The 12,259-nt window shown below is 41.9% G+C and overlaps 1 protein-coding gene across 2 annotated transcripts in view; it reads left to right on the top strand.

The window, feature by feature from the left end:
- Positions 1–4,152: 4,152 nt before the first annotated feature.
- The window catches only part of usp33 (ubiquitin specific peptidase 33), a 28,893-nt gene continuing 20,786 nt past the window's right edge, over positions 4,153–12,259 (top strand). The window contains exons 1-2 of one of the 2 annotated variants that reach the window (XM_054760835.1): positions 4,153–4,337; positions 8,527–8,627. In XM_054760835.1, the coding sequence (XP_054616810.1) occupies positions 8,544–8,627 (84 nt within the window). In that variant the 5' untranslated portion in view covers positions 4,153–4,337; positions 8,527–8,543. The remainder of the gene's footprint in view (positions 4,338–8,526; positions 8,628–12,259) is intronic. The other variant, XM_054760834.1, reaches the window with a different exon arrangement.

The raw sequence follows: 12,259 nt of genomic DNA, 5'->3' as shown, positions 1-12,259 counted from the left end.
ATCTTCTCCCATGATGGAGCACCACGGCCATCTTGTTCCACAGAGGAAGAAGGCGCAAGCGTCTTCGTCACATACACAAGAATGGACAGGCGACAGTGCGCAGGGTGTCATGATTCGGCAAAGGCCGGGTTTTGGATCCCAAGATGCAGATAGTGGAACACACAGCATAGTAACAAAAAAATGTTTTAATACAAAAAAGTGGCTCAAAGCCAAGACTAGACCAGTTAGGGCTCACCAGGAGAGCGGGTTCGTCTGTAGGTGAGCAGGAGAATGCAAGGACTGGCACCAGCCTAATAAAGGTCCAGGTAATTGTTCACAGGTGTGTGTAATCAGCTCTGCCTTCTGCAGGACAGCGTGAACTAAAACAGACAGCAGACAGGCGGCAACATAGCGACAAACACAGTAGAGTCCCTTCATAGAGACATTCAGGGACTCTAAAACACGGGACATGACACAGGGATTTTTGTTGTGCAAATGAAGTGCTCTTTTGAACGCATGTTATTTTGATATTGTTTTGAGAAGTCAAACTTTGAGAATACAATACAGAATTCTATTGTTTTCTATTCTATTCTGCACACAATGAGAAACACTCCAAAAAGCGCCAACAACACTCCAAAAAGCACCAACAACACCTCATATACATTAAATGTGACGTGCATTTCAACCAAGCTATAGCAACATTGTTATTTTTATAATTAACATTGTTATGGTGATTGAACTACACGTTACTGACGTATTGATAGCCGGCTAGCGACTATGTCCACCACACACTCGCCCGCAGCGCTGCGTTCTCGATGCCTCAGACCACTGCCAAAAAGGTAAGGCTACATATTGGAGCTGCCACCACTGCTGTCACGGTAGGTGTAGGCGTTCGTTTCTATGTCGCTTTGTGAAATCAGTGCGCCCAGGAAGGAATTTCCGGTCATGCTTAAAAGGACCAAAAAACAGCAAAATACTGTAAGTATTTTGTATACTGCTCGGCAACCATGAGAAGTCCCTTCGGGAGATCATGGATGCCATTGCCGCCTTGTCTACCAACGTGGGGGTGCTACACCGGCGTTTGGAGCAGGCGCTCACTGCCGGACTTCCGGAGGGGGCCAATCCCACCCGCAGTGTTGTAACCTCGAGCACGCTGCAAATCGCCAACCACGCGGTCACGCCTGGCCACAAACCCAACATTCCTCACCCCCGGGTTTTTCTGGTAAGTCGGTGTCTTGTGAGCAATTTTGACATCGATGCTCACTTGTGTTTGACCAGCAGCCAGGTGCTTATGGTTCGGACTCATCCAAGGTAGTGTTTATCATGAGCCTCCAAATGGACAAAGCTACTGCATGGGCTGTCACAGTTAGTAAAGTAAAGCCCGCCACCCGTACTTCCTGGCTGTATTCCTGTCAGAGAAGAAAAAGGTTTTTGATCATCCCATTAGGGGACGAGAAGCAGGAAGTCGACTTCTTGATATCAGACAAAAGGGACGCTCTGTAGCGGCCTTCTCCATTGACTCTTTTCTCCATTGAGTTCTGACGGATGAGAGTGGTTATGACGAGGTCGCGCTGTGGGGCATTTTTCATAAAGCCCTCAACATTCGCATTGAGGATGAGCTGACGGTAAGAGATGATACCATGTCTCTGGACAGACTCATCAACCTCGCTATCCGGCTGGACAACTGGCTGCGGGAACGCGACAGTGAACATGCCGAGGAGGAGAGACCTGTCATCACGACGACCAGCATCCGGCATAGAGCGGCGTTGACGCCACGAAACGGGCACGGCGGCTAAATGAGGGCAATCACCTTCGAGCCCCCAGCCGGAATCACAGAAGTGCCCATGCAGCTGGGGGGACGGCGCACGGCGGACAGAACCACCAGATCAGCAGATGTCCGGCTCGCCCGTCTCGCCATCCTGATCACCGCCGAATGATGATATCAAGACCTTCCCAATATCGCCACTGGATCGCCCCGGTACTGGGGATCAATGACTGCGCAATTAAGGTCTTGCCTAATGCGCCTTTACCAAACGCTAGGCTATATAACGTCTCCGGTCAATATCTCCACGTCTCCGGCGGTGAAGCTCATTCGCCCTTCCTTGTCACCCTTAGGGGCGGGGTTCTTCTTCGTCGAAAAGAAGAATAAGTCACTGCGTCCGTGTATCAACGACAGGGGACTCAATAAATCACGGTTAGAAACAGTTACTCGTTGCTCCTGATGGACTCAGCCTGTTCCACCTTACATTCTGCGAGGGTCTTCTTGAAGCTGGACTTACGAAATGCCATTTGGTGCGGATAAGGGATGGGGACGAGTGAAAAACATCATTCAATACGCCCCTCGGGCGCTTCGAAAATCTCATCATGCCTTTCGGGATGACTAACGCGCCAGCAGTGTTCCAGAGCCTCATTGACGACGTTCTCAGAGATATATTAAATCAGTTTTTTTTGTATATCTAGATGACCTTCTGCGGGAGTGGATGCATTGGCGGGAAGGCACGGCCATGCCATTTGTGGTTGTAACGGTTCATAAAAACCTTGCTACATCAGGACCGCCCAGAGACTTAATTCCCGCCAGGCCCGTTGGTCCATGTTCCTAACACGCTTTAACATTTCTATATCCTACAGACCGGGCTCACGCAACGTGAAACCAAATGCCCTGTCCGGCGGACAAGACCCCGGAGACAATTGTGCCTGTAGGCAGAATGTTGGAGGCCCTTCAGTGGGAGGTGGAAAAGAACATGTCCGAGGCAGCGGCCGGCGTGGAGTCACCCAAGGGGTGTCCGATGACAAGTTGTTTGTGCCACTGGGACTTAGGTCGGAGTTGCTGCAATGGGGACATTCGTCCAAGCTGGCATGCCACCCGGGAGGCAGACGCACCAAGTTTGTGGTGGATCAAAGGTTTTGGTGGCCCTCGATGACATCAGACATTAAAGAGTTTGTGGCAGCCTGCGCCAGGAATATGTCCCCCCATCAGCCGCCAGCGAGGTTGCTGCAACCATTACCCGTCCTGCCCATCCCGCCCATGGTCACATGTTGCCTTGGATTTTATCACTGGCCTTCCGCCCTCTCGTGGCCACACTGTCATCCTGAACATTATTGATCACCAAGTTACCTTCTGCTATGGAAACCGCCAGACTCCTGGTGAGACACATTTTTTGTTTATGTGGTGTTCCGTTGGACTTGGTCTCCAATAGGGGTCCCCAGTTTGCTTCCCGGGTATGGAAGGCATTCTGCAAGGCATTTCTGTCTTTGCATTTCTTGTATCACTGTGCCTTTTTCCTACTGTAGAGGAAACAGTTTTTGCTCACGACAAGTGTATTCTCTGTATCTTGGGATCCAAATACCGGTGTTACGCCGTTTTGTGACACTATCTCTTTTATCTGTTTTTATATCTTTTGAACGCACAGAAAAGAGAAAGACGTGTGTTCATGTCATTGTGGATGATAATAAAAAGTGCAGTTTTCCTTTAGGCAGGACAGATTTCTGTGAGAAAGATATTTTAATCAGTATTTTATTCTGTATGTTCAACAAAAAAATCTATCATTGAACAATGAATTTCCCATGTATTAGTATTGCTCTATACATAAGAGGCATCAAGAGGCAACCCTACCAGTTAATTTGCAGGTTTTATTTTATTATTATTGAATATTTTTTTGTTGCTGATTGTGCTTCTCACTTCAGCATAGGAGTTGACAATAACGCGCAAATGAGCAGGTTTGCCAACTGATATTAACTCCTTAAGGTTTAAGCGGAAGAAAGGAAACAAACACCAAAGAGGACCGAAGGTGGGACGATGTGTGAAAAGAGGGCGGTATTGGAGTTAATAGTATTTGTCAGTAATACGGTGAAAATGAGAGCCAATGTGAATATTTACTTTGCAAGTCGATTTCGGCGTGCGCCCCTAATTTTTCTGCTTGCTCTCCTAAAATGTTATGTTAGGGGCCACTGTGCTCCTAGTAAAAAAAAGTTAGTCTGGAGCCCTGAACTTTGTACGGATTCCACTTGCTTGTTACTCCTTGGAAAAGCTAACGACGCCTGGCTAAGAGGGAGGAGTTCTATCTCTGAACTTTGTACGGATTCCACTTGCTTGTTACTCCTTGGTAAAGCTAACGACTCCTGGCCAAGAGGGAGGATTCCTATCTTGTACGAGACGTTGTTCTTTGGTTGGACGGCCGATGAGGTTTTAACCTGGAAGGGGCGGGGCCAGCTGTAAACATTAGCAACCACACAGAACGCTCAAGAGCAGTTCATCTAACTTCACACGAAGGCTGCCTGTAGATCCAACAACACGAATCTGTAAACATTCAAGTGGGACTGTATCTGGTTTTTCGGGATAACCAACCATTGTCGTGAAGGTAAGCGCTGACGAGTATCCGCCGGGCGGGGTTAGCCATCCAGGCTGCTCGTTTCATACAGCAATGATATCAGGCTAATGTTAGCAAGAATGCTAAAATATATCTACTGTCACGACTATCTCAATAACTTAGAATTGCTTGTAGGTGAATTCAACCTTCTTTTTCATTTTTTCCCACCGGTGTATGGCATTGCTTGCTCCCAAAACAAAACAATGTGGATTGGTGATAATAGATCGATGCTAATGCTAACAGAGGGAGGCTGCTAACCCGCACACATACTGTGTCGCTGTCAAAGCATCGCCTGCTTTTGACAGCTTCGCCCGGTAAGCACCTACAGGAACACATCACGCACATTTATATTACATTTAACCAATTGTAGCATGGTATGGGATTGTTACTGGTAACACATTTTCAAGCCCGCGGCTAATGCCCTCTTTTGTTTGTGATCTCTTCTGTTACCAATTTCTGCTACAGAGGCTAATTGTGCTTATTGTTTTAAATAGACCATCGGCGTCTGACCGAATGAATTGACTCTAAAATCATAGGAGACGTGCATTGTTCATGTGTGCCCCGCCCTAGTTGAGCATCTCTCTTCAAACTCAGGGCACCAATGCTTGCTTTAAAATGAAAATAATACAGTAATAAGCTAATCTAGTGTCTACAGGCCACTAATGTCTGGTTAAAAAATAACAAAACAGTAATAAGCTAAGATAGTGTCTACAGGTCACCAATGCCTGATTGAAAAATATAATATTACAGTAATAGGTCAATGTAGCATCTATAGGCCACCAATACCTGGTTAAAAATTAGAATATATTAACTGAACCTTGAATACGGTCTAGCATAAGGAAGTAACCCCCCCACCCAAAAAAAATCTATCCATCCATCCATTTTCTATACCGCTTTTAATTGTTGATCATTGCAAGCCAGACAAGCTAACCCTTGCTAGCGTCCTAACTTCAAAGGTATTTACGAGCAACGGTTGGCAGCGGAAAGGCTCCTTCTGCCGCTGCTAATGCAGAGGAGCAGGACGTGGAAGAGAGACAGGAACGCTACGGGAGATAATGGTGATGTTGAATGACATAAGGAAGAAAAAGTCAAAACTTTGTTAGGACATGAACAACATGAGGAAGGAGAGGTTTTATTTGTCCTCAATGCCGTTTTTTTCTTTAATTTTTAAAACTAATATATATATATATTTTTTACTCTGTCCACTTATTTTACCAGCATGGAGTGTGCTTTTTGTGTCAGTTAATAAAATATCTTTTAATTAAATACAAAACTTTTCTTTTGCAATTCCAATCACTTTATTAATGTACGATATTTTTTATGACACCCTTATTTTGGTAGCACAATTAGACAGTATATGGCTCTAGTTTTGAAGGCCGACTACTTGCACAACATCAGCGGGCATCCTCAAATGCTTGCTGACATTAACAAGCAGTAAAACCCAACACGGTGTAAACACACATACAGCATGAGTTGCACACACATGCACACAGCCGCACTAGCATGCTCTGCTAAACTAAGCTAACCCAGCCAGCTTCCACTCATGCTCACTGACAAGAAACCAGCCACTGTCTAGTTGAGGTTTAGTTGGGGAGGGGGCTGGTTCGTAGTAGTGTTTGTGAGGACATGCCGCTGGGGAAATATTACATACTTGTATTTGTTTGTAATAATACAAATGTTCCTTCTCCTCACGAAGACAGCATTTCATTGACATTATGTCAATTTCCTCAAGATTCTGCCTTTAGAATTACATTCCATTTGCACTGCTCAATTCCGTGATTTCGTTAACGCAGAAATTGTAGGGCCCTTCAAATTTTGACATCAGTGAGCAGTTGAAAAATGCAACAGCGACATTGCTAAGAAAGCACGCGGTTTAAGAAAGCAGGAGAAAATTCAAGGCACTTGGAGCGTCGACCGCAAAATCTACATCAAGTTCAAAGGAGGGCCGGAGAAAAGCACTTTACTAGACCTAGTTGTCAAAGACATCAAGGAAGTGCACGTACTGAAGAGGACTCCATCTCCACTACAAGAAAAAAAGGACACAAGTTGACTTGAACACTTGATGCCGCTTGAAGTCCTTAACAATCCACAAGTCAATAACAACTCTACGATAATCACATATTATGCCAAATTTAACAATATTAAATAAGACATTTGATTCATTGATCATCACCAATAAGTTATTGCTTCAAATAATATATATGAATAGGGTTGGGTATCGAGTCTTGATGGGAATCGGGACTAACACAGGGAAGCGCACTACGACCAGAAAGAGCCCTTGAGTTAAAGGGGACCTATTATGCTTTTCCTCTTTCCTCTCGGACCTATCAATGTTGTTACAATGTTACGACGTCAACTCATTCAACAAAGTAAGGACATTTGTGCTATTAGTCACAGTACAAAAACTCCCACATTTTTCTTTGCTTTGATCTAAATAAGTCTAACCATTTCAACATGAAAGCATTCAACTGGGTAATTCAGGACATTCATGCCATTTCCACATACCAAGAATTCCACTTTTCTCGACATTCCCATTTTTCAAATGCAAAATGCTTTTGATCTAAAGAGTTCTAAATACTTCCACATTTCCCAACCGATTCAGACCGTTCCAAAGTGAAAATTCGAAACTCATTCCGGACATGTAACTTTCCCGGTACATTGCACTATCATGCTAGGTGTTAGCGCGCTAACATTAGCATAGTGGCATTTTTATCCATTTACATAGTTAGACACATATATGAACACTTAGCACTATTTTGTTAGGTGTTGCCATTGCTAGTATGCTAACATTAGCATAGTAGTATTTTTAGCTTTTTTCATAGGCAGACACTTACAATATATAAGCACAGCGCTATTATGCTAGGTGTTAGCATGTTAATATTGCTACATGCTGACTTTACCATGTTAGCATTTCTAGCATGCTAATTCAAGATTCAAGATTCAAGAGAGTTTTATTGTCATGTGCATAGTAAAACAGCAGTTATACTATGCAATGAAAATCTTATTCTGTTCATTCTCCCAAGAAAAGAAAGAAAACAAATGAAAGAATAAGAACATAAGAAACATAAACACATAAACATATATACCAATAAATTAAGCAACAACAACAGAAGAGACATTAATACAAATAAATAATACAAATAAATAAATAAAGTGTTAAAAATAAAATAATGTTAGCATACTGGAATTTTTAGCTATTTTCATGGGTAGACACATGTATAAACACTGCACTATCATGCTAGTTGTTATCATGATAACATTAGCATAGTAAGATTTTTTTGTTTAAAAAATCTTTGTGTAACGTCCGGTGCACTAAACTATTATCATTATGGCAAGAGAAAAATTCAAAATTCTTACGAGAATAATAAATATTACAATAATAAAGACATCAAATTTGGAGGAGGAAAAAGTCACAATTTTACAAGAACGAGGTTGTTACAAAAATATAAATGTAATTCATGAGAATTAAAGTCATAGTGTTATGACAGTGAAGTCGTTTCCATATTGAGGAAAACAAGTTTTCATTTTATGAGGAAAATGTCATAATTTTACCAGATAAAATTTGTAATAGTACAATAATTGTAGTTTTACCGGGAGGAGGTTGTCATGACGGTTCTTTGACAAGAATAAAGTCATTACATAACAATCATAAATGTATATGTGCAGTACACGATATATACATATGTGCATACATGTACTGTATATGTACAATATATATAATAGAAGTCTTAAGTGTTTTGTTGCATTTTAGTGTAAGTTTGGCAAACTAACAAATGAAGCATTTCCTCTTGAAATATCACTTCAGTTCCATAACTTACAAATGCATTCTTGTATCAATAACAATAACAATTGTCCTTCTTAGCCCATGGATACAGTGTTTGTTTGTTGAAAAAGAGTTTTTTGGCAATATCCTGAGCTGTTATGTTAGCTTGCGTGACAGAAGTCCAGCAATGGGAGACAGCATTCCATTGAGACGCTGCTGCATGACTCTGCATGTTGCCAGCCGTGGCGTGACATGCGGGCTGGTAACAGGAGGGATTGTTGAGTGGCGCAGGCATGTGACTCAGCTTTATACTTCATTCAACCCTGGAGGACAATTCATATGTTACCATGTGCGCTGCTTCACGTGGAGAAAGCCATCATCAGCTGACGCAATCTCAATGGTTCCTCTTTTTCTTAGCCATCTTTGGCTGAGCGATGCCACTGGCCCCCAGCTGCGACTGCCCCCACCTGGACTGTGTGGGGGAGATCACCAAGGAGGAACTTATCCAGAAGTCCCATGTGAGTTAGCCTGTTGTCGTCTTTGTGCATCACTTCTGCTGAAAGACACGTATGAGTAGGTTGTGGAACTTCCACCAAGCAGTGCAGGTGTTTTTACTTTGCTATAAGAGTATACAAGAGTTGCACCAATGTCTCAATTTCTTAACTTTTTTAAGGTATGCTGAGTGGAAATTTGACCTTGACATGTTTCGACTGTCATCTGCAGTCTTCTTCAGAAAGGTCAGCTGCCCACTATCACATGGCACTTATCAGCTCTACTTCCTAGGCTTGGCCGTTGGCTGCACCCCCTGCTGCTTGCTTGTGTCTGGACGAGAGAGTCCCAGGTGTGCGAGAGCATGTGTACGCCCGCATCTTCATTTATGGTGTTTTCGGCCAGCTTCCTTATCTCAATCGGATCAAGTAGAGCTGGTAAGCGCCACATCACAGTGGGCAGCTAACCTTTCTGAAGAAGACTGCAGATGACAGCCAAAACATGTCAGGGTCAAATTTCCACTCAACATATTTTTACAAAGTTGTCTGAATATCAAATATTAAACATTCATTCAATAAGGAGACAAAATGAACCTAATGGAGCTACTAAGAGTTGCCACAACGGTATAAGAACAACTCTACCTGGGCTACCAACTGCAGAGTACACTACCCACAGGTTGAAGCCTGACCAGTCATTCTCAACCTTTTTAATGCCTCGCACCCCAGAAAAGGTTTATTTTATACAATAATCAACACAAGGTCATCACTTAATTTGCATAATTGACCAATCTCCAGCCACAGTGGAGATTTTCAAGAAGTCTTTCTGAGTGGACGAGTGAAGCTGAGCTTTATGGTTGGTGTCATAAGAAATGTGCGATGTTATCTCATGTGTTTAAACTAGGGCTGTCAAAGTTTAGAACAAGTTAACGGAAATTCCATCAAACGCCACTATTTTTTACATGAGAATGTCCGTTTGACGCTTTGCCCACACCGTAGTTGGAGAAAACGCAGTGCTGTTGCAGTTAATGAGTCGCAGGCGGGAACAAATATTCATCAGAAATGGACAAAGAAAAGGGTTTTCTAAAGAGTACGTTCAGCCCTAGCAGAAGGCGAGTAATGAGTGTTTCTAGTTCTGTAAACTGTTCTTCAGCGCTTGATTTTTTGTGAGTGGGCAATATTTATTTTTTTTAACCAACCCTGTTTTTAACCCTGTTTTCATTGAACTTATTCGGCGGGTGTTTTTTCAAACCTTTGCCTTTGTAGATAAACATCTGAACTATAAAGTAGTGAAAAGCATTTCATTCGCAATTGACAGCATCTTGCAGTGTGTAACTATTGAAATTAGTAAAAAAAAGAGCAAAAATGTTTATATAGAACACCTAAGTCAAGCATTGAAATGTTCAAGGACTGGATCAACACAACCTTCATAGGCATCAGCCAAAAAATGATCTTTGTATGTGGTGACTTCAATGTTGATCTTCTAAATCCAACTAAACACTAGATAATAGATGACTTCATGGGTACAATGCACAGTTTGAGTCTATATCCTAAAATCACTAGACCAAGCAGAATTACAGAACACTGTGCCACGCTAATCGATAAAATATTTCCTCATGATTTTGATAACACGACTGGTGGTCTGCTAATTAATGACATCAGTGACCATCTTCCAGTGTTTATCATTTACAATGAAAACTACGGCAAGAGAAAGGTGGAAAACAAAATGACATTTCAAAGAACGAACAGAAGAAAGGATTAATGCTTTAAAGAAAGATCTGGAAGAACAAAGCTGGGAGTGCGTCTATTGTGAAAATGATGTGGATAAAGCATAGAAACACTTTCTGAATATTTATATGAAGCTTTACAATAAGCACTGTCCATTGACGGAATTGTTTAACAAGAAAATGAGGAGAAGGCAACCATGGATGACAAAGGGGTTGCAAAATGCTTGTAAAAAGAATAACACATGATACAAGAGATTTATTAGACAAAAGAACTAAATAAGCAGAAAAGAAGTATAAGAAATATTTGAAGAATATCCATCCATCCATTTTCTATGCCTCTTCATCCTCATTAGGGTCGCGGGGGCATGCTGGAGCCTATCCCAGCTGACTTCGGGCGACAGGCGGGGTACACCCTGGACTGGTCGCCGGCCAATCGCAGGGCACATATAGACAAACAACCATTCACACTCATATTCATACCTATGGACAATTTAGAGTCGCCAATTAACCTAACATGCATGTTTTTGGAATGTGGGAGGAAGCCGGAGTGCCCTGAGAAAACCCACGCGCACACGGGGACAACATGCAAACTCCACACAGAAATGCCCAGGGGAGAATCGAACCCAGGTCTTCCCGATCTCCAGGCTGTTCCTGTATTGGCCACCGTGCAGCCTATTTGAAGAATATGTAAGAGAGAATATTATAGTAAACTATTAGACAAGAATCAAAATAACATTAAAGCAACATGGGGCATCTTAAACAATATTGTCAGGAATGGATCCAAGAATGATTAACGTCAATATTTTAAAGATAGAAATGTCAAAAATAGGGATGAACGAGGTAGTAGAGATGTTTAATAATTACTTCGTAAACATTGGACCTAATTTAGAAGAAAGGTTCCAAAATAACTTGTCAGCAGAGGAAGGGAATGTAAGTACAGACAGAAATCCCGTGTTCCTCACCAATGTGACAAAAAAGAAATAATTTATATTGCCAGTAAAGGTAAGGCAAAAACATCAATCGACTGTTACGGTATCGATATGGGAATGATAAAAACATGGGAATGATAAAAAAAAGGTCATTACAGAGATAGCGGAACCACTAGTAACTTATCATTTCAGACTGTTATGTTTCCAATTTTCAAAACGGGGACAAACATCTATTCGCAAACTACCAACCAGTTTCTCTACTGCCACAATTTTCTAAAATCATAGAAAAGCTATTCAGCAACAAATTAGATAGACTTAGAAATAAGAATGGATTGTTGACGGATAGCCAATATGGATACAGAGCATAAAACAAAGTGGCAAGAAACATTTCTATATACATGACCCAATTCAAAGGACACTACAAGCAGTTGGTGTTTAGAAAATGTAAGGAAGAAGAATGCTAAGCCATATGACACCTGCACTTGGTGAGATGTACAAACCTCACCTTCATTGTAACACATTGTTATATTGCTTTACCACGTTCTTATGTTATTCAGAACTAGGAAAGGGACCATGTTAAATGGGAAATGAACAATGTATCAGCACTTGATGTGAAATGTATTAATAATTGTAACATGTATTAGCGATTGGATGTGAAACAAAGAGGGGGTAGGATTGAATAAGCTCTGCTTCTTTCTGCTCCTTTTGGACATCTGGAATTGTGATATGAGAGGTATACTGACGTGAAAGAATGTAAGAAAAAAATTTTCAAAAAAATAAATCATCGTCATTTACTTGTGATATTACTTAATATTTGTCACGTTCTGGCTTTGCGGCGGTGACCTCAGGATGCGAGAGATGAGACCCAGTTGCGGGTAATAAAGCTTGCAGCGTGCACCTGAACTAAATAGGTGCGTGACTGAAACTCGAAGCAGGTGCACGTGATTAACGTGAATCAGGAAACAGGACAAGGCTATTATTTTATTATTTTGTGAGATGATTTGCTTGA

This window comes from Dunckerocampus dactyliophorus, chromosome 2 (genome assembly GCF_027744805.1).
Source record: "Dunckerocampus dactyliophorus isolate RoL2022-P2 chromosome 2, RoL_Ddac_1.1, whole genome shotgun sequence".
NCBI lineage: Eukaryota > Metazoa > Chordata > Actinopteri > Syngnathiformes > Syngnathidae > Dunckerocampus > Dunckerocampus dactyliophorus.
This window is presented reverse-complemented; position numbering and strand designations above follow the sequence as displayed.